Source organism: Dama dama, chromosome 4 (genome assembly GCF_033118175.1).
Source record: "Dama dama isolate Ldn47 chromosome 4, ASM3311817v1, whole genome shotgun sequence".
NCBI lineage: Eukaryota > Metazoa > Chordata > Mammalia > Artiodactyla > Cervidae > Dama > Dama dama.
Genome location: NC_083684.1, coordinates 61,540,602 through 61,562,889, shown reverse-complemented (window position 1 = coordinate 61,562,889; position 22,288 = coordinate 61,540,602). Strand labels below are relative to the sequence as shown.

Sequence of the window (22,288 nt, the reverse complement as noted above, 5' to 3'; positions counted from 1 at the left end):
CGCCACGTCCACAAAGGAAAGCGCGTCCCCGCGAGGCTCGGCCCCGCCCCTTCCCAGTGAAGGCGAAGTGGGCAACTCCGGAGTGACACGGCCGGGGGAACTACAACTCCCGGCAGGCGTCGGGGTGCCCTGCCCGACCACCTCCAGTTGCTCTAGCTTCAAAGCCTCACGGGAGATGTATTTTTATCTCTTTCCCTTTGTCCGCAGGTTTTAGGAAAGGGAACCTAAGAGCCAGAGGAGGCTTTCCTTTCCCTCAAGGAGGGAACAACTCTTCCGCTACACCAAGAAGTTAGATCAGACTCCAGCCAAGGATTCCTCAAAATGCCTGGCACAAACATCCAGTAAATATTTGTGAAATTTATTCATTAAAAATACATGACTTGGTATATAAAATTGGCAAATTCCACTGTGGCAACAAGTTAGCCTCAGGAGAGACTTGAAGCCCAAGGCTTACACCATTTATTCCCCCTCACAATTCCCTAAAAAAGTTGAAACGATGAGAACACAACGATTCGGGCCCAAACCCATGTTATATGTGGAGCTGGAAAAGAACCATATATATCGGGAGGGGTAACTGAGGCAGATCACAAGAGGAGAAGTCCAGAGGGAGGACATCGGGCTCCTTCCGGAGGCTCAAAAATACCAGGATTCCCGGAGGTCTCACAGCATGAGAAGGACCTGAGGACATTAGCTGGTAACAGCCAGGATGGGGGATGATCGGCAGTTGCTGGGAATGCATTTTTATCCTAAGATTCACCATCCTTGGACGGGCCGGGAGTGGGCAGGAGGGCCCCTACATCCTCCCCACGGAAAGAGATCCAAGGAGCTGAGAAAAGAGGGACAAGGGAGATCATTAGAATCTTTGAAATCCTCCAGGTCTCTGACTGCCCCTCCCCACGTGTGTGTGTGTGGTGTGTGTGGTGTGTGTGTGTTTGTGTGGTGTGTGTGTGTGTGCTGTGTGTGTGTGGGGGGGGTATGTGTGGTGTGTGTGTGGTGTGTGTGTGTATGTGTGGTGTGTGTGGTGTGTGTGTGCGGGGTGTGTGTGTGTATGTGTGGTGTGTGTGGTGTGTGTGTGGTGTGTTATATGTGTGTGGTCTGTGTTGTGTGTGTTGTGTGTGTGTTATGTGTGTTGTGTGTGTGTTATGTGTGTGCTGTGTGTGTGGTGTGTTGTGTGGTGTGTGTGTGGTGTGTGTGTGTGTGTGTGGTGTGTGTGTGGTATGTGTGTGGTGTGTGTTATATGTGTGGTGTGTGTGTGTGGTGTGTGTGTGTGTCTTTGTGTATTTTTCAGTCTCTGTCCTACTCTATGGATTTCTATCCTCCTCTGAGTCTTTCTCCCCTCCAGTTTTCTTTCTCCCCATCTCTCTGGGTCTCTGTCCGGCTCTGTCCCTGCAGGAATGAGGGGGTCCCCACCCCTCTCTCTGAGGCACCTCCCTCTTCCTGCCCCGCACCTGGCAGCCCCTTCCTCATCCTTCTCCACAGGAGAGCTCCTCCCGCAGCCACTGTCAGGAGCAGCAAGAAGCCGATGATGATTCCAACCACTGGCACCGAGGTCCTGGCTGGTGATTCTGCAGTCAGAATGTCGTGAGATATGTAAGAGACCCTCTGCCATGTCTGAGTCAGGACAGCGGACTGGGGGTTCGCAGTCCCTCCCAACCCCAGAGATACCAGCACCAGGATGTGGGGAGTAGGTGTGGATAAAGGGAAGGACACTCCCAGGATGTTCTACATCTAGAAAGCCCCCAGGTTGGATATAAGAACCAGCTGTAGCAAGAGGGGTCTCAGTCACTCTGATCAAGGGACCTGTAGCAGCAGAGTGGGCGGTGTTCCAACTTGGAGAGGAGGGGTGGGCACAGAGCAGTAGAACATGACTCATAGAGGCCTGGCAGCAGCAGACAACGAATGGTCAGACTCCCTGAAGACTAGCAGCAGCAGGACGGAAGGTGGTCAGACTTAGGGAGGACTTCCCATAGCGGTTAACGAGTGGCCAGAATCAATGAGGCCAGCAGCAGCAGGATGGAAGGCACTCAGACTTGGGGAGGCAAGCAACGCAGGACAAGAGGCTGTCAGGCTTTGGACGAACTGGCAGCGGTGGGGCAGAAAGCAGTCAGACTCAGGAAGGGTTGCTGCAGCAGAGGGAGAAAAGACAACCGGAAGTCGGGAGCACAGTTCCCCAGCGGGACCTCACTCACCCAGCTCCACCGTGAGGGGCTGGGCCAGCCCCGCGTGCTGCACCACGCATCGGTAGTGGTGCTCGTCGCCACTCTTGACTGTGAGTGATGACCAGGCGTAGAAGGAGCCGTCGCCGTTAGGGCCCATGTGTATCTCACCAGAGCCAGTGGCCAGCTCGTTCCGCAGGAAGCGCAGCTTCAGCTCAGGTGGGTAGAAGGAGAAGGCACTGCAGGTGAGCACAGACAGGCCGGGGCTGCCGGGGCGGGCCTTCAGGCGCATGGAGGGTGGCTCTGCAGACGGACAGGCAGACAGGCCTAAGCCCCTAGGCGCAGACAGGCTCAGGGGCGCACGGAGACGGACACAGGCCTCCATGCCTCCCCGCTACCCAGCAGGCCCCACAGCGCGCCTCGCGTGCTGTGACTCTTTACCACCCCATGGACTGTAGCCCACCAGGTTCCTCTGTCCATGGGACTCTCCAGGCAAGAATACTGGAGCGGGTTGCCATTTCCTACTCCAGGGGATCTTCCCGACCAGGGATCGAACCTGCGTCTCTTGCGTCTCCTACGTTGGCAGGTGAATTCTTTACTACTGTGCCACCTGGGAAGCCCCCATACTACACCTGATCGTGCCCTATGCTGTCCTGAGCCTAGAGAACATAACGATAAAGAGGGAAAGGCCTTCTTAGGGGTCCTGATATCCAACCTGCCCACCACGAGGGTATCCATCTCTCTTCCAGTCCTTCCTACAATGACACATACACGCATTTACCGTGGGAATGTACCAGGCACTCTTCCACGCACTAGAGATAGAGCAGTGAACAAGACAGACAAAAGTCCCTGTGCTCATGGGGCTTGTGTTCTAATGAGAGGAGTGTCTTAGTAGCTCAGTCATGTCCAACTCTCTGTGACTCCATGGACTCCATAGCCCATCAGGCTCATCTGTCCATGGGACTCTCCAGGCAAGAATACCAGAGTAAGTAGCCACTCCCTTCCCCAGGGGATCTTCCCAACCCAGGCATAGAACCCAGGTCTCCTGCATAACAGGCAGATTCTCTACCACCAGATTCTCTGAGCTACCAGAGAGATGAATATTTGTGTATATGTAAATGAAAAGGAGGACTTCGCTGGTGGTCCAGTGATTAAGAATTTGCCTTCCAATGCAGGAGACCTGGGTTGGATCCCTGGTCGGGGAACTAAGATCCAACGAGCTGCAGGACAACTAAGCCTGAGCTCTGCAACTACCGAGCCCACGCCCTACAATTAGACAGAAACCTACTCGCCAAAATGAAGACCCCGAGCACCACAAGGGAAGATCCTGCATGCCACACTAAGGCCAGACACAGCTGAAGATGAATATTTTAAAAATAAATAAATAAAATAAATAAAATAAATAAATAAATAAAATAAAATAAAATAAATAAATAAAAGGGAAACAGGCTATGAAAGTGTGGTGAGGGAAAATAAGACAGGCCCTGCAGTCATTCAATAGATAGTGAGAGGAATATGAACAATTTCAAGCCAGCACTCTTGAAATTTAAATGAACTTGACAAATTCCTGAGAGACACAACGTTCCCAGACAGACACAAGAAGAAATTTTACAATTGAGTAGTGGTCCTATAACTATTTAAACATTGTAATCCATAATATAAAACTTCTTGACAAATAAATTCCATGTTCAGGGACTTTGCTAGTGGCCAGTGGTTAAGACTCTGTGCTTCCAAGGCAGGGGGCACAGGTTTGATCCCTGAGTAGCACAGCCAAAAAAAAAAAAAAAAATTGAGCCATGTACTTTTTTATTGCCACACTGTGTGGCATGTGGGTCTAGTTCCCTGACCAGGGATCAAACCCTTGCCTCCTGCATTGGGAACTCAGAGTCTTCACCACTGAAACACCAGCAAAGTCCCTGAGCAGTGGACTTTAAATAGGTAAGTCACACCTCAAGAAAAAATAACAACAAAAGATGAAAGATGCTATAATGAATGAATGGACAAAAAAAACAGTGGCATGAGAGACAATAATGGGGGTGCGATTGGGGGGGCACCCGTTAGCCAGGGAGGGCCCTACTGAAGAGCGGACATTCAAACTTCTAGCACGAGAAGGACCCAGTCCTTGCTGGAGCCCAAGGAAGAGAATCAAAAGCAAAGGGAACACTGGGGACTACTCCGGTGGTCCAGAGAGTAAGAATCCACCTTGAAATGCAGGGGACAGGGGTTCGATCCCTGCTCAGGGAACTAAGATCCCACATGCTGCAAGGCAACTGAGTCTGGGCACCACAGCTAGAGAGAAGCCTGCAGTGCTGCCTCAAGGAAGATGTGACACAGCCAAAGTACATTAATTAATTAATCCAAAAAAAAAAAAAAAAAGGCACCTCAAAAAAAAAAAAAAAAAAAAAGGCAGAGGGAACAGCTGGTGCAAAGGCCCTGAGGGAGGAAAGAACCTAACATATTGAAGGAAAGGGAGAAGTCCAGTGTCACTGGGGGCATTGTGAAATTACAGCGGTGGAAAGCAGCCAGACCATGCAGGGCTTGCAGGCCTCGGAGTAGAGTTTGGATTTTCATCCAGGATTAGCAGGAATCTGTGGTCTGGTTTTAAGCATGGGTGGGATGGGAGCTCATTTATGTTTTTAAAAGGTTCATCTGACTCCTGGGTGGAGGAGAGTCCGAACTGGGGGCTGAGATGGAAGCTGGAAACTCGATGTTGGAGAGGCTGAGGACAAAAGAGCTCTAAACTGCAGCCCTTGAATTCCCTAGACACGCCTGTAATTATAGCTCAGAGTGACACGTGCTGTATGGAATGGAGGTCACATAAGGTCCTGTGGGCGTCTGAAGGAGCCGAGAAAAAAACCTCAGGGCCAGAGTGGAACCTGACACCAGTGGCCTCTGGCACTAGTGAAACTGGCAAAGGTGGAGAAACGGGAGGGCTGGGGAGAGCTCAAGGGGCCCTGGGTGACTGCGTCTGGCCGAGTGGGGCAGGTGGAGACAGGCGAGGGGCAGAGGCCATGCCACGTGGGATGGTAAAGCCCGGCCGAGGGGCCTGAGCCATGCCCCGAGGGCTCTGGGAGCCACGGGAGGGCTGTGTGCAGGAGAGGGGCTGGGGACCGCTGGGGGTGGAGGATGACCCTCAGAGATGTGATTGTGGGAGAGCAGGGTGGGCTGGAGGCAGGGAGGCCGACGGGGAGAGGCTGGGGAAGAGGATGGGGCCGTGGGAATGGAGGGGGCCTGCGCTGATCAGGGGGTCGCTCACCCTTCCACTCCAGGTTGCCTCGGCCCCTCTCCAGATGCCCCAGCAGCCGGTGCGGGCAGGAGTAGAGGAGGAAGGTCTTCTCCTTGTTGACCGCCTCGGGCTGCTGCGTCCACTTGATACTGACGGTCCGGGACTCAGGCCAGTCACCATCCCAGATGCCCAGCTTGGGGTCAAACATCATGAACTCCTCGCCGTTCAGGGCAAACTTGGCCACCGGCACCGATACATTGTCAGGGCCCAACTCGCAGCCCAACAGGCCCTGCATGGTGAAGGGGCCTGGGGTGCCCACACAAGGATGAGCCTGACCCAGGAGCGGGGGCAGGCCGTCCCCTCCTCCCTCGGACCGGGGATCCAGGCTCCCAGCCCAGGAAGCCCCCTTCTCACCTTCGCCTAGAGCTTGGAGCGCTTGGAGGAAGAGCGTCTGCTGGTATCGCAGGTCGGTGGTCTCTTTCTCCCAGTACCAGGACACCTGGCTTTCCCAGACCCACGCGCCGCAGGGCTCAGCCTGCCCTCGCAGGTTATTGTAGCTCAGGTACTGCTGGGGCCCCAGCCAGCCCGAAACCCAGAAAGCAGGGGTCCCCGCGGCGGGGGCCGACACGGCCGTGAAGTGGTACTGCAGAGAGCGATGGTTCTCTGCCGGCGAAGAGAGCAGTCGGGGCGGGGGACCTAGGTGGGACAGACACCCCGGGAAAGAAAACACCCCCACCCCTGACAGAGGGGCCAGACCCTGGCGGGGTGGGGGGTGGAGTGGGGAAGGCCAGACCCGGAGAGGGGACTAGAGCCCCAGGAAGAAGGGGACAGGTGTTTTCCAGACAGACCGCCAGAGGGAGAAAAGATCGTGGGAAACCAGACGAAATGCGGCCGAGAAGGAAGTCCCCCGGCTCGAGCGGGGAACCTCGGATTTCGCTCATTTCCCGGAGGCTGGCACCTCCCGCGTGCCCGGCAGCCCCCGGAAGCCCCCGGCAGCCCCTCACCTGCTCTCAGCGCCCCAGGCAGGAGGACGAGCAGCAGACCGAGCCCCCAGGGCTGAGGCCGGGGAAGCCGCATTCTGAGTGGGAGACCTGGGGCGGGAGGGGGCGCGTGACTCCTCCGGACCCCCGGCCCGCCCCTCCCACCCGCCGTCCCTCCCGCAGCTCTGGCCCGGCCCGGCTCTGCCCGGCTCGGCCCTGCTCGGCCCGGCCACCCCGCGCGCCTGCGGCTGCAGGTGGAGGAGCTCGATCCCGGGGGGGAGGACGACAACAAGCCTCTCCTCCTCGATGAACTTTCACCCACTAATTTGATCCGCGCTGGTTAATTAGTTACAGAGCCTGGATAGGCTGAGATTCCTGGCTCAGACTTCGGCCCCGCCTCCTCCTCCTCCTCCCCCGCCTCCTCCTGCCTCAGACCCGAGAGACCCGTCCCCTCCTGCCTCCGACCCCAAAGTCCAGATCGCCGGCTCCCTCGTCCCTGAGACCCGGAGGTCCTGCGCCCGGCCCTCTCCTCCCTCGGTTTGGGGGCCCCAGCTCTGGACTCACTGGCAGCCGCGATCCCTTCCCTCTGCGGCCCCAGCTGGCTCCCGTGACTGGAGACCCCAGTTCCTCTCTCACATCCTGTCCAGAGACGACGGCTCCTCGACTCCAGGAATATCCAACCCCGCCCCTACAGCTGTAGGGCACACCCCGGGCCCGGGGCCCGGGCTGGCTGAGTGTCCGTCTCTGCCTCTCTCGAGAAACTTTTGTCTTTTTTTTTTTTTTTTTTCTCTCTTGCGCTGTTGCTTCCTGATTTTCTTGAGAATGTCAGCCATCCAGCAAATTCATGACAAAGTTGGGAATCAGTATTATCCGAGTGCCAAATTGGGACGTCTGTGTGGGTCCCCTCCTTACCTCCTTGTCCACCCCCCACCCCAACAAGGTCACTAACGCCTGCGGTGATAAAAATCCTCCTCCAGCTTCCACATTTCTTCCTTCCTCCCTCACGGGGCCTCTTAAAGAGCCCCTGCAGTTCCTTAATATCTTCTGGTATGACCTCAGTAACTGCACAGACCCAAATATTCTACACCATACTTGGGGCATCATCCAGCCTCCCACTTCCAGCCCACATTCCTGCTCTAACGCTTCCATTCACTTGTTTTATTGTGGTAAAGTGCACGAGACAAAGAAGTTACTATTAGTGACATTTGGTGCACTCACAATGTTGTGAGACCATCACCACGATCTAGTTCCAGAACTTTTTCATCATCCCAAAGGAGATCCCAGACACATTAAGTGGTCCCTTCTTCCCCCTGCCCCCGGCAACCACGAATTTACTGTCTGCATGGATTTGCCTATTCTGGACATTTCAAATTAATCTGGCATTTTATACCTGGCTTCTTTCATTTAGTGTACTGTGGAGTTTTTCTTTTCTTTTTGGCCTCCCCTCAAGACTTGCAGAAGATCACAATGAAAAGGCAGAGTCTTAACTACTGGTCTGCCAGGGAATTTCCCAGCATGCTGTTTTCAAGATTTATCCACATGGTAGCATGTGGCAGGATTTCATTCCTCATCACAGCTGGATAATATTCTATGGTATGGATTGACCACACTTGTTCATCCCTTCAGCAGTTGATGGACATTTGGGTTGTTTTCACTTTTTTGGCTATTGTGAATAATGCTGCTGTAAACATTTGCTTGCAAGGCTGTTGTTTTTTTAAAAAAATTTTTCCTGCATATCTGTATTCAATTCTTTTGGGTATATACAGAGGAGTGGACTTGCTAGGTCATATGATATATTAGTCAGGGTTTCTTGGAGAAACAGAATCAACAGGATGTATATATATAGAGAAAGAGACTTAGTATAAGGAATTGGCGCACGTGATCATGGAAACTTGACAAGTTCAAAATGTGATAGAGGTGGCCGGAAACAGTTACAGTTCAAATCCAAAGGCAGGCTATCTGGAAAACCCAGAAGAGCTCATCTTGCAGATGAAATCTAAAGGCAGTCTGCTGGCAGGGCTCCCCTTTGCTTGAGGGGAGGTCAGTTTTCCACCTTCAACTGATTGGATGAGGCCCGCCCACATTATGGTAGGGGTGGTTGGCTCCACTCAGAGTCCACTGATTTCAGTGTAATTTCATTCCCAAACGCCCACACAGAAACATCCAGAATAATGTTGGACCAAACATCTGGGCACTGTGGCCCCGCCAAGTTGACACATGTGTTTAACCATGTGTATGTGTGTGCTCTTAGATGTGTCTGACTCTTTGTGACCCCATGCACTGTAGCCCACCAACCTCCTCTGTCCATGGGCTTTTCCCAGTCAAGAATACTGGAGTGGGTTGCCATTTCCTCCTCCAGGGGATCTTCCCGACCCAGGGATCAAACCCATGGCTCCTGTTGCCGTCTCCTACATTGCTGGCAGACCAGGCAAGAAACTTTCCGCATTTCTCAGGAACTTGCTGACCCTCCCTCTTCTAAGGACCCTTGTGATGACACTGGTCCCACCTGGATAATCCAAGATCATCTCCCCATCACAAGAGCCTGAATTTAATCACATCTTCGAAGTTCCCTTTATTAAACAAGGTCATGTAGTCACAGGTTTTGGAGCTCTAGGACATAGGCAGCTTTGGGGGAACAGTATCCAGCCTAGCGTGGTCACGGGCATGGAGGGTGCCCTCCCTTGACTCCGCTTTTGTGTCCCCGTTCGGATATTCCTTTCCTCCCGTCATAATGATCTCGGGGTTTAGCCACGAGGCCTCTCAGAGGTCCGACCTGAACATTCCTCATAATGTTCCTCCTTCCTGCTACAAAAGAAAAAGCTCTCGAGGTCCCTTAATGCCCACTGGGAATTGCTGCTAAGTGTCCTGGAAACTGCTGTGTCTTCAGGGACCATTTACAGCATCTGCTGGCTGTCTCATATCCTATCCCCAGGGTCCTATGCTCTCGTGATCCCTGCTCATGCGTGGTTTTTTGGGGGTGGGGGGTGGGGTTTGCAGGGTGTGCCATGCAGCTTGCAGGATCTTAGTTTCCCTGATCAGTGATTGAACCCTGGGCCCCAGCACTGAAAGCAACTAGTCCTAACCACTGGACCAGCAGGGACATCCCTTTGCCGATACCTTTTAGATTCCGTGCGGTCCTATCACATCCCCAGGGGCCCATGAGAAAGTAATAGAGAGCAGCAGGACAGTTATGAAATGTGCAGAGCCCATTGGTAAATGAAAATATGGGCACTTAGTTCCAACTTCAAAACGAACCAAGGTCCCTTTGGAACAACAGCACAGGGAGCTCACTCGTGACGCTGCCCTTGGTGTCTGGGGACCTAGCCCCTGGCAGTTCTGAGCTGTCTTCCTGAATCACCACCTTAACATCTGCCCCTCCTCTCTCCCCGGCACTGTAGCGCCCTCTCCTGACCCCAGGATGCAATCACACCAGAGTTCGAACCCAAACTGCTCTCTTTCAGGAGGGCTTCTCTGAGCCTCAGTTTATCTGGGAAGTGGGATAATAATTGTACCTCCTTCGGTAGAGAGGCTTCAGTGAATCAAAGGTTTGGCACGGGGCACATAGTAAAGCACAGTAGTAACCTGTTCCCCACACTGCCTCCCCCCCACTCAGGAGGCAGTGAATGTCCCCACGGTTGCACTAGATTGTCGGCAGGCCCTGGCTCTGTCTCGCTCACTCTTGCATCCCCAGGGGCCAGCACAGGAAGCATCAGCAGAAAGAAGGAAGCCAATAGTGAAAGACTCAGGGCTGGTTTAATAGGTCCCTAAAACTTTTCTAGAATGTTCTAGCAGAATCTATACGCACCCCTGAAACAATCCGTGGGTCTCTGTTAAATGCCACAGAGCTGGGACCTACTATAATGTGAAACTCGAGGGCTTTCCAATCATGGAAAACTCAGGGAAGTGCTAACATATGGCAGCAAGGCTGCTTACACATCTGAAGCCGCTCCAATTCCATGTTCCTAGATTCCACTTGCAGCCCCAGGGCTAGTTAAATGAATCCAGGTGCCTGCTCCACACATAATACGCACGTGCTGGCTCTCATATAACCCAGGTATTGCAACCACCAGTTACATCAGACGTACCTGGTGGTCCAGTGGTTAAGACTCCACACTTCCAAAGCAAGGGACGCAGGTTTCATCCCTGGTGGGGGAACGAAGATCCCACATACCATGTGCTGTGACCACAGGGAAAATTTTAAAAAAAGAGCCTGTTACAAGACCCTGAATTCCCACTATAATCTATTATAGGTCATGCTATAATACCACAAGGGGCTGCAACGATGCTCACCAGTCTGGCTATAATAGAATATTCCTGTGGCCTGTTCTGATAGATGTGAGGCCGTGAAACATTATGATACAACCAATATCTGCCCTGTTTTCATGTAACAGGCCTGACGCCTGCTGTCATCATAACCTGGGACCCTGCTTTGAAACATGCTTGGAGCTAATTTCCCTGGGAAATGACCACTGGGGACACCTATAAGGGGCATGTGACAGAATATTCCAAAAGCATGCTAAAATAGTCTCAAGATCCCATGACAAACCAGCAGGATTTGCGGTAGTAGATCCAGGATTCCATAACCATTGATACTTCTAGGGCCTTCTGCCAAAGACTTTTTATTTTTTAAATTTGTTTGGCTGCACCAGATCTTAGTTGCGGCATACAGGATCTTTCATTGTGGCATGTGGGATCTAATTCCCTGACCAGGGATCAAACCTGGGCCCCCTGCATTGGAATCGCAGTCTTAGCCACTGGACCACCAGGGAAGTCCCCTGCCAAAGACTCTTGTCCTCAGGCCAGCCAAGGCGACTCAGCAACAGCTTCGCCAAGGTCTCACTAGACTTTGCACTAACAATAGGCTCAGGAATGTGACACAATCACTTCCTTGAGAAGTATCACTTACTAGAACTAGTTCTACCCCCAGTAACACAGGTGAGTCTATTTCATGTTCCCGAAGGGGCAGGGAGGCAAGATTTTACAGATTAGGAAACTGAAGCCCTGTGGTTCCCGGAGAATCATGCCCAAGGTCACACAGCTAATGAGGGTAGGGCTAGACTCTGCAACAGAGCCTATAGTCTTCATGCTAACATTGGGAGGTTTCTGTGCATGTTCACTGCTTCCGGTTACTCTGTGCCTTGAGACCTAGTGTAAGTGGATAGGTTAAGGGGTCCCTGAAGAAAAAGAACCAGGAATGACTTTCTTGATGTAAGACAAGCCATTTTGGCCTAAGCCATCTTGTGATCTAAGCCTGGCCCCAGTGCTTGCCCTTGAATAGGTCTCAGTAATCCGTGATCTTCAGGGAAGTAAAGTGTGAAAGTGTGAGACGCTCAGTCGTGTCTGACTCTTTGTGACAAGCTCCTCTGTCCCTGGAATTCTCCAGGCAACAATACTGGAGTGGGTAGCCATTCACTTTTCCAGGGGATCTTCCCAACCCAGGAATCAAACCTTGGTCTCCTGCAGACAGATTCTTTACTGGAAGAGAGGGCATACAGAAAAAAGGAAAAGCTGTCAAGAAACAATAAAACAGAGTCCTAATTCCTCCTCAAAGGATATACAGAATCATCTGATACAATCTTTGAGTTCTGCAGTAACTAAGGCACCACCCAGGTGAAGGATAGAATGATATTGCCCCTCCAGACTTCAATAACTACAGTTAGGGCTCGGGCGACCTTTGCCCCAATTCTGTGCTGATTTCTCCTCTGCTCCACCCTGCCATGAATGTGCTTGTTGCTTGTTCCCTTAGCTTAAAACTTCCCCAATTTTGCTGCTGGCGAGACAGTCCTTTGGGGAAGGTCCCTGGTGTTCCCCTTACTTGTGGCGAGTTCTAACAAACCTTCCTTCTCCTGACCTTTGGCTCAGTTGGGTCTTTCGGCTTGACACCCACCAAGAGATGGTTTTGGGGTAATGCTAGGGGTCAAGCCTAGCCTGTGAGAATGTGGGGGTTTAACTTTTTAAAAATTAATTTATTTGGGATTTACCCTTAAAACGATTCATACACTCGGCTAAACGTGTGCGGCGCACTCACAGTTTGTTCCAGGTGCTGGGGTTGCAGAGATTTCCCCCCCTTCTTGGAGTTTGTATTCCAGAAGTTAACAGGTTAGCAAATAAGTGTGCCAGGTCATACAGGATCTGTGCAACAAATATACAAATATGCCATGAGCAGGCTTTCCTGTCTATGTGGGACATTCAGGCAGGGAGGGGGGGCTGGGAGGGCTGGAGGTTCTGCCAAATGGAAAGAGGTTGGTGAGAACTAGAGGTGAAGGGGTGAGGGAAGCAGCAGCTGGAAGCCTGGGGTTAGAGGCTCCGGGCAGAGGGCACAGCCAGTGCAAAAGCTCAGAGGAGGGAGCGAGTCTGGGGTGCAGGGAGGGTGGGAGGAGCAGGCAGGCAGAGGGCAAGCTCTGAGGCTGTGATCTGTGCCCAGGAGTCTCTAGCTGTCACAGGGCTCTAAGAAGGGCAGGTGGGGACCCTCCTGGTGGTTCTGATCTGGTTGAGGCAGCAGTGAGCAGTGGCTTGAAGTGAGATTTAATTCCCTGCCCAAGAATTAAACCGGGGTGGCCTGGAATCCTAGCCACCAGACCAGCAAGGGCTAGAGGCTAGAAGCTATTTTCCCCTGGCTCTTTGCCCCCGGTGAAAAATGCCTTTATCACGGAGGCAAAAACTGTGAAGGCAGGTACAAAGTTTATTATTAGAGACAGAGCACAACAACAAGTGTGGGGAGAGCACAGAGAAATGGTTTTGCTCTGTTAAGATAGAAGCAAGGCAGAGACGCACACCCAGACACAAAGGGTGTGGCGTCCCCCGCAGTGAGGAGGAGGCGGTTAAGTTGTTTATACAGGTCAGTTCTTCCAGGTCTGGTTTACCTTTAGCCCATCATCTGGTTTCTTTTTCCACACCTGCCCTACTCTGGGACCCTTACCCTGGGTGTGCACGCACCGCTGCTCAGCCAAGATGGATCTCTGTCCCCTCAAAGTGAAGGCTTCTGGGAGGAGCAAGAATCATTTTGGCCTGGCGTTATCCCCTGACTTTTGGTCTCCAAGGAGCCTTTTTGTACATGTGTAGGGGCTCCCTTGTCCCAAAAGAGGGGGAGTGAAGATCGCGTAATCCTTCATTCAAACAGGGCTTTGCCCCTCTTTGTCCCTGCCCTGACTATTACCTTAAAGTGTTTACAAGAGACAAACACTGGCTATTTACCCTGTTTCTGTGGTTACTTCCATTTTGCAGAGCAAACGGGAGGCTGATTGTAAATTCCTCAACTGGAGCTCATTTATCTCGTCTCAGGAAATGCTAGCAGTTGTCAAGGATCCAGCCTGAAGCCCACATCTTTGTGCTCCATGAAATGCAAACAGGAGGCCAGCTCTAATGTCTAACCTGGAGCCCCTCTACCTCCTGCCTCAGTCCAGTGGTTAAGAATCCGCCTTCCAATGCAGGGGACGCGGTTTTGAGCCCTGGACGGTGAACTAAGATCCCACATGCTGCTACTGAGGCAACTACTGAGCCCACCCACTCTATGGCCCTTGCATCGCAGCTAGAAAAAGGCTGCACGCTGCAACGGGCTGTGGAGCCGGTGCGCCACAAGGAAGACCCAGAGCAGCCAAAACAAACAAGAGAACTGCAGGTAATGTCCTCGTCCAGGTCATCGGAACATTGAATTGACACGGCCCTGGGGTCTTTCTCCAAGGGTTTTGTGCGCTGACCATCAGGGGGTCCCCACCAGGTCAGGGCTGCACCCGACACTAGGTAGCCTGACAATGGGGTGCCAAGGAGACGCCCAGCAACCCACTGCTGGGAGGAAACAGGGGAGCGGGCCTGTTGTTGTTGTAAACACGGTGGCCCCACCCCAAACGGAAACACCTGCGGGTGGGGGCTCCTGGAGCGGCCTCAGGTCCCCCTCGGGGTCTCTGTTCCCCGTCCTGTCTCTCCGGATCTGCCTTTCCCTGTCCCCCACCTCTGTCCCCTGCTGTCTGGGTCCCGGTGCCCCTCCGCGGGGTCTCCCACCCTCCAGCACCAGGTGGGGCGGGCTCGCAGGCTGAACCTCGGGGCGTGCCCCCTTCTGACCCGTCCCTGCCCCTTCCTGCCCTCTTTGATGCGGCCCCACTTCCTCTGGCAGGAACCCCCGCCCTCACCGGGCCTGGGTAAAAAGGAGCCCCCGGGCCAGTCCAGACACCAAGTCCCCGGAGGCAGCAGCGGCGGCGGTGGCAGCGGCGGCGGCTCCTCTCTCCTCTCGGCCCTGTCTCCCAACCCTTGTACCAGTGTGTGTCTCATCCCTGGTACAGGTACGGGGAGGCAGGGACCTGGGGAATCCCAGCAGCACCAGGCCTCCGGGGTGAAGTTAGCGGGGTAACTCCAGCGCCTCCCCTAAGCCTCAGCCTCCATCTCTGGCCAGCTGTGGCTCAGGTGAGGATCTCCGCTGTCTCCCTCTCCTTGGCCTTTGCACCTGCCACCCTCCTGCCTCCCCTGCTCCATGGTTCTCTGTACGTGGTTCTGCATCTCTGACTGGTGTCCAGACGGTGGGCTCAGGGGTGTCTCAAATCTCTTATCTCTGTCTGGCACTCAAAGGTCCCTCTTCCTTTCCCCATTTGTCTCTAGCAGAAAACCTTCCCTGCTAATACCAACTGTTAAGCTCTCCCCATCTCCTGTTTCCACCCTGGCACCCAAGGTAGCCCAGTCTGGCTCTGCCAGAAATCTCTTCCCCTTCATTTGCCTTGCCCTCATTTTTCCCCCATCTCGTTTCTCTCCTCACCCAAAGCCACTCCATGTGGTCTGTCCCACCTTGAAGGACGTCCTATCCATGCAGCCGCCTGTGACCCCCTCACTGCTGGCTGGCCTTGCTATGCGACTTGCCCTCAAGGCCATTTTCCTTACTAGGATTTTCTGGCAAAGGAAGTCACCATCATCTGATGCCTGCAGCTCAGCTATTTCCTGGGACCCCAGGTAGAGAACTTGCCCCCTCAAATAAGTGCGCTCATCTGCAAACGGGCATGGTGCTCACTTAGGAGGGGATGGCGGGACATGCAGGGGCAAAGTAGGTGCCTTGCTTTCCCATCAGAAGACAATCCCAGGTTGAGGTCAAGACCTTCAACTCCGAAACAGGCAGCTTTGAACCCAAGCCCACCCAACCCACCGACGCTGACACCCAGCAAGGCCAAGAGGGCGGATATTTCTTCCTCCCCCTCCCCTCAGAGACCAGAAAAGGCTCAAAGTCTAGAGAACCCAGGAACCTCCACCCTCACTCACTTCCTCCCCAGAGACTTGCGGGGGGAGCTCAACACCAGGTAGAAAGGCCTGATGTGCGCAACACCAAAAGGTAACAAAGACCAAAACACCAGAGGAAGGCGGCATCTTGATACAGGCTGTCTTCACCCAGACGTGGGGGCAGGAGGTAGGATGTGGTCCCCATCTTTATGCCCCCAGAAGATGAAGACGAATCCCACCTTCCACAACCCCACTTAATTCCTGGGGACAACCCCTCCCTCTTGTAGGAGCACAGACAGCCAGAGCCTGTCAGTGACGGGGAAAATATCTTTATTGTGTTTGGGGCAGTGGGCAGAGGTCCAGTCTCAGAACTTCTGGAACTGCTTCTTGGTGCCGGCAGCCTTGGTGACCTTGAGGACGTTGAAGCGCACGGTCTTGCTCAGGGGCCGGCACTCGCCCACCGTGACGATGTCACCGATCTGGACGTCCCTGTGGAGGGGAGCAGGGCTGGGTTAGGGGAAGCTCTGCTCTCAGCAGGCCCTAAAGGCATCTTCCTGTCTCTAGGCAGAGCCTCTCAACTTTGGCTCCTCCAAACCAAGCTCCTATTTCCAGTTTCACCTGCCCCCAGTTAATTACTGAGCACAAACTATGTGTAAGGACCCAGGCCACACAGAGGATGGTCCAACCCTTCCAGGGACAGAAGACCTCCATCTGTCATGTCCGTTTTGCAGGACACTGGAGGCTCCCAGAGGGTGGTACTGGACCCCTTTACAACCCGCCCCACAGCTGATGACCTCCACATGGCAGCCAGGTCTGGTCACTCTCCTGTGCAGCCCACCTCCTCCTCTCTGCCCAGGAGGGCAGCCCACCCGGCTCACCTGAAGCAGGGAGAGAGGTGCACGGACATGTTCTTGTGGCGCTTCTCGAAGCGGTTGTACTTTCGGATGTAGTGAAGGTAGTCTCGGCGGATGACGATGGTCCTCTGCATCTTCATTTTGGTCACCACGCCTGGGGGGGGGGGGGGGGCAGTGGCGCGCAGTTCCTCGTCAGGCCCCACAGAGAAGGGAGCCATGGGCAGCGCAGGGCGTCTGGGAAGCAGGGGGCCGCTGACTAGGGTTCCCAGGAAGCCCTGCTTCCAGCATCAGCTGTGCCAAGTGGCCTTCTCAGCACTGCCCAGGGTGGGCATCTGAAGACCATCGTGAAATAGACATCATTTGCCAAAAGTGTACCCCCGGGGTCACCAGGAGTCTGCCAACCCCTTCCCCAACCCAGGACCCTGGAGCCTCAGTGTCCCCAGCCCTTCTTCCCTCAGACCCAGGAATCTGAACCCAAGCCCCCGGAGGTCCTCACTCACCAGACAGGATCCGCCCTCGAATGGAGACGTTACCAGTAAAAGGGCATTTCTTGTCAATGTAGGTGCCCTCGATGGCCTGAAGGGATAAGGAGGGTTAAGTTCAGTTGCTCAGTCGTGTCCGACTCTTTGTGACCCCATGAACCGCAGCAAGCCAAGCCTCCCTGTCTATCACCAACTCCCGGAGTCCACCCAAACCCATGTCCATTGAGTCGGTTTTAAGGAGAGTTAAGAGCCCTGAAGACAGTTCCTGAAAAGAACAAGGGGCGTGGCCTCTCTAAACACACAAACTACAGTTCCCAGCAGCAGCCAATGGGATGTGGATAGGTTAACTCAGTTGGGGCACATGGGCGGGGACACAGGAGTCTCCTCCTCTCTTCTGAGGGTGCCCTTACCTCCTTTGGAGTCTTAAAGCCCAGACCAATGTTCTTGTAGTATCGAGGGAGCTTTTCTTTGCCAGTTTCTCCAAGCAGGACCCTCTTCTTATTTTGAAAGATGGTCGGTTGCTTTTGGTACGCACGTTCTGTCTATGGGGATGAGGAGGAAGCTGGTAAGACCCGAGCAGGCATCAACCTGGCCTGGTAAGCTTCACAAAATCCCAATACCATCCATCTTCTCGGGTATTGAACTCCCTGAACGCTGGCCACGAACGCCAAGTGCCCCAGAATTATCTTCCAAGACACTAACCCAAATACACCTCTAATTCAGACTCAACCCTGAACGCAGGGTTACATCAGCCTGGTCTAAAACACCTCCCACCACCTGGAGCATTCAGCCCTTAAAGCCTCAGCGATACAAAACCATGCCTCAAACACCAAAACTATTCAACAAAAATTACTGAAGACACAAAGACATCCAACCAGGATGCATTCCTTAAATAACATACGCGGCTCCAAATTAAATACCAAACTGACGGGTTCCCTGGAGTGGCCCTTAAAAGTCAGTTCTCAAAGGATTAACCCTACAGCCTAAGGCCTCCAAAAAAAAAAAAGTACTCTGTAAATCTTGATTTTTAAAAAGGTAACTTCCAAAATCTTTGAACCTTAAATTATACCCCAAATGCGGAGCCTCCAACATTTGGGAGGCGCTAATCGAGATTAACGTCAAGACGACGGCCCTCTGCCTGAATTAATCCCTGGGAAATTAACCCCCAAACTGGAGGGCGGAGTCCCGCTCGCTCTCCAGGACGCGCCCGTGAAGCCCAGACCCCGAAGTGTCGGCATCGGCCTGTACCCCATACCTGAATGTCCGCCATCTTCCCGGCTGCCTGAAAAAAGGAAGGCCGAGGGGGCGTCCGGGTTTCCTTATCGACTGCGCAAGGGTTAGAGAGGAAGTGACGATGAAGGGGCGGGGCAAACACGGTCTGGGGGCGGTGCCTTGGCGAGACTCTGATTGGCGAACAGTCCTACCTAAGCACGCGATTCGCAGACAGTACGAAAGCTGCCATGATGTTCAAGGCAGAGGGGCGGGAAGCGGCCACTGTCTCGCGAGAGTCTTACGCCATCATTGAGCGCCGGCATGCTAGGTCACGTTGGGAAGGCGTGGCCAATCTTAACCAGCCTTACGTTATCGCGAGAGTTATCGGAAGGCGGCCATGTTTCTGAGATGAGTGAGACCGCGTGGGGTTTGGGACCTCGTGTCTGTGTCCGTGCAGGGTGGGAACGTGTTGTGGCGGCGGCCATCTTTTTGCGGGGCGGGAGACCAGAAAGTGTCAGGAACATGCACGCGCTGCGAAGCCGCCATCTTTGTGAGGGACGGACACTACCTATGAGCTTCCTGAAGTTTAATGAGAGTCGTTTTCTTCTGTGGGCCGTGTTTTCCCCAGAGAGTGGTTTCGTTGAAAATTTTAGTTCAATTAAAAAAATAAAAGGCCTTCTGCTAATTGTTGAACAGCGCTGTCCAATAGTACTCCCCAGTATGATGCAAATGTTTTCTGTCTGCGCTGTCCAACACAGTAGCCACTGGCACTGTAAGTGGGGTGTGTGTGACTGTGGACCTCAATTTTTAATTTTAATTTTATTCGATTTAAATAGCCATATGGAGCTAGTTATCGATTGCGTTGGTCAGTGCAGGTCCAAATCTGAATATCAATTTATTATTTTTTTCAATTTATTATTTTACAAATTTTTGAAAAGCAAAAATCTAATAGCAATTACCATGTGCGCAGAATTGTGCTAACACACTAAGGATGGTTCTATTATTCCCATTTTGCAGATGCGGAAACGGAGGCATAGTTGGGAATTTGGGAATTTAACCTGAGCAGTCTGTCTCCAGCCTTCTTAATTACCTACCTTTAAAGAAATTAAAAGACGCTTGATCCTTGGAAGAAAAGTTATGACCAACCTAGACATCTTAGTAAAAAGCAGAGACATTAGTTTGCCGACAAAAGTCCGTCTTCTCAAAGCTATGGTTTTTCCAGTCATGTATGGATATGGGAGTTGGACTATAAAGAAAGCTAAGCGCCGAAGAATTGATGCTTTTGAACTGTGGTGTTGGAGAAGACTCTGGAGAGTCCCTTGGACTGCAAGGAGATCCAACCAGTCCATCCTAAAGGAGATCGGTCCTGAGTGTTCATTTGAAGCACTTGAAGAACGAATTCATAGGGCCTGGACTCCATCTCACGCCTGTCTGTGCTGATCATGTGCGGCCACCGCTCCAGTGGACTCTGAACTCTGTGCTTAGCGCCTGTGGGAATGACAATGGAAGGATAAGACCCCCCCCCCTCTGGGCAGGGGAATCTTGAAGAAGAGAAAACAGACACTAATCACCCCTGCCTCCGGACACTATCTATCAGAATGTAAGCACAGGCTTATCGGTTATTAACTATTTGGAATGTAACTGCGGGCTTATTGATTATTGACTGAACACAAAACACATGAATGATGGGGTTATTGTAGTTGTATTTACCCTTCCTTTATTTATGTAAGTCTTAAAGGAATTGGGGTAGTGGGTTTGGACGCGTACACATGGGGTATAAAAGATTTTCACAAATGCTGGTCGGGGTCCTTGGCTAAGAGCAGACTCTGCCTTGGGCCCGCCGGTGTAATAAACTGCACTCCACTATCTGCATTGTCCTTCTGAGTGAGTTTGTTTCCCGGAAAGCGTGGCTATAACACACTGATGTAGAAGAAGCTGAAACTTCAATACTTTGGCCACCTTATGTGAAGAGCTGTCTCATTTGAAAAGATCCTGATGCTGGGAAAGATTGAAGGCGGGAGGAGAAGGGGACGACAGAGGATGAGAGGGTTGGATGGCATCACTGACGAGTTTTGAGTAAACTCTGGGAGTTGGTGATGGACAGGGAGGCCTAGCATGCTGCAGCCCATGGGGTCGCAAAGAGTCGGACAGGACTGAGCGAATGAACTTAACTGAACTTTTAAAGAAGGAACACCAGAGTCCTTTTTACGTTCACTTCGCACTTTTGCATACTGGGCCCCCTTCTGGCCAGTGGTGGCAACAACCTGGTGTCTTGTAACACCCTGATTTGGGTGTTGTTGGGAGAATTCAAACTCCTGACTTTGGCACGGGTTTTATGCCTCCTTCCTTAATTAAGTCATGGCCTGAATTTTCCCAGCGCTCTCGCTGAGGCATCACAGTCACCAAAGACCTCAAATTTAGGCTTTGGCTAGACTGTTCCAGTTCAATGTACAAAGTTGCACTGAGTTCATAATCAATATATATGATTTAAATGTATGTTTTATTCTGCTTCGAATTGCCTTTTAATTAATCATTTTAAAAGAAATCCTGAAAAAAAAAAAAAAGAAATCCTGGTACATTATTATATTTGTGTGGGTGTGTTAAATGCAATTTCTTTTAAAAATAAAAGTTGGTTTCTTCAATATAAATATTTAAATATTTGAGCAACTATTATGTCACATTTAAGTAAAAAGTTAACTTCTTTAATGTAAATATTTAAAATATACCTTCTAGGAAGTCCAAAATAAATACAACTCTGAGAATTTGGCATATGATGACAGGTGCAGTTAAAATCCCTGGGGAATCTACAAACTATTCAGTAATTTTGTGTTAGGAGAAGTGTGAAACCCTCTGAAAATAAAGTTGGATCCCTACCTCCTACTTTATGCCAACGTAAATTTCTGATGTGTAGGGATAAAATTTAGGTAGGTTTGAGAAATGAAGCCACGAAGAAAAGAAGCTATATACTAGAAGAAAATATGAGGTTTTTTTCCCCCACTTACAAGTCTAATAAAGATTTTTTTTACGCACTGTATTTAGAATATACAATCTATGCTCCTAACAAACTTCTACAGGGGTCACAAAATATTCTTTTTTTCCCAATTTTTAAAAAAATTGGATTATAGTTTATTTGCTATGTTGTGTTTCAGGTATATAGCAAAGTGATTCAATTTTACATATATATATACACACAAACCTTTTTCATATTTTCCATTATGGTTTATCACAGGATATTGAATATAGTTCCCTGTGCCATACAGTTGTTTATCCATTCTATATATAATAGTTGGCATCTGCTAATCCCAAATTCCCAATCTATCCCTCACTACCCCCCCACATGGCAACCCCAGGTTTGTTCTCTGTTCTATGAAATCTATTTCTGTTTCATAGGTAAGTTCACTTGTGTCCTATTTTAGAGTTCACATATAAGTGATGAATGGTTCATTTTTAATCATCACTGTTTCAGTCCCTCTGGGATAGCATTAAGGAAGAGAGACTTTTTGTTTTAAAACCTGCTATATCTTCCTCCCAGTGACCTTGTAGTTGTTTTACAATTTATTTTTTGAAGGAAAAAGTTCTAGAGTTCTTGAATAACTTGGAAAGGATTTATAGTTTTTAAAAAAGGGGAACCTGGAGTTGCTGTCTACAATATGTGCTAAACTGTGTAAGAAAGTTAATGTAGAAAAAAGCCTGGAAGGAAATACATGACATTGCCCTAGTGGTTTACATCTTCAGGTGGTGAGATTAGGTATGATTTCCTGTCTGGTGTCTTAAATGCTCAATACTTTGCAAATTGCTAAGAGCAGCTGGTGAGATTTTGATGATAAGGGAAGAGCAAATAAAAGAAATACTGCTTCACTCTGAGGGAGTGAGGGCAATTTGGGGATGTTTAGGTCCTTAGCTTCTAGGTGTTGATCACAACCAACAGTAGGAAATCCTTTTTGCATTGTGACCAAGCACACATCTCTGTCTTACCCTCCTCTGCCTTCGTCTCCTTGTCTGATTTTTAAGTCTTTTAACTCTCTCCTTTACCTCCTATAATACACAAATTTTTTTAAAATTTCTTTTCAATTTTATTACTATTTTAAGGCTGGTTACAAACCAGCACCTTGAATTTTTTGAACTGCGGTGTGAACAGTCTTGGTGCTCAGTAATAAACTTCAGCCAACTTTAGTTATCACTT

At 51.2% G+C, this 22,288-nt stretch overlaps 2 protein-coding genes, 1 long non-coding RNA gene and 1 other non-coding gene across 9 annotated transcripts; 1 reads left to right on the top strand and 3 right to left on the bottom strand.

Annotated features, from left to right (window-relative positions):
* Positions 1-337: 337 nt before the first annotated feature.
* FCGRT (Fc gamma receptor and transporter) lies at positions 338-7,081 on the bottom strand. Of its 5 annotated transcripts, none has more exons than XM_061139836.1 (7): positions 6,927-7,081; positions 6,387-6,473; positions 5,797-6,078; positions 5,413-5,688; positions 2,190-2,459; positions 1,449-1,565; positions 338-826 (listed from the first exon to the last, which is right to left on the bottom strand). In XM_061139836.1, exons 2-7 carry the CDS (start codon positions 6,457-6,459, stop codon positions 747-749), a joined length of 1,098 nt encoding a protein of 365 aa, XP_060995819.1. In that variant the 5' UTR covers positions 6,460-6,473; positions 6,927-7,081; the 3' UTR covers positions 338-746. The 5 variants fall into 5 exon arrangements, with proteins under 5 accessions (XP_060995819.1, XP_060995821.1, XP_060995820.1 ...); XM_061139838.1 differs by having other exon boundaries at positions 5,797-6,045; XM_061139837.1 differs by having other exon boundaries at positions 6,828-6,967.
* A 7,584-nt stretch (positions 7,082-14,665) lies between these two features.
* LOC133054650 (uncharacterized) lies at positions 14,666-19,977 on the top strand. Of its 2 annotated transcripts, XR_009692486.1 has the most exons (3): positions 14,672-14,759; positions 15,231-15,296; positions 19,123-19,977. It is a non-coding gene; the product is annotated as an uncharacterized LOC133054650 (long non-coding RNA). The 2 variants fall into 2 exon arrangements; XR_009692487.1 differs by lacking the exon at positions 15,231-15,296 and having other exon boundaries at positions 14,666-14,759.
* Positions 15,871-18,306, bottom strand: RPS11 (ribosomal protein S11). Its single transcript, XM_061139835.1, has 5 exons — positions 18,149-18,306; positions 17,304-17,435; positions 16,912-16,987; positions 16,436-16,565; positions 15,871-16,046 (listed from the first exon to the last, which is right to left on the bottom strand). Exons 1-5 carry the CDS (start codon positions 18,161-18,163, stop codon positions 15,923-15,925), a joined length of 477 nt encoding a protein of 158 aa, XP_060995818.1. The 5' UTR covers positions 18,164-18,306; the 3' UTR covers positions 15,871-15,922.
* Positions 16,690-16,776, bottom strand: LOC133055319 (small nucleolar RNA SNORD35). The gene has a single exon (XR_009692610.1). It is a non-coding gene; the product is annotated as a small nucleolar RNA SNORD35 (small nucleolar RNA).
* Positions 19,978-22,288: the final 2,311 nt, after the last annotated feature.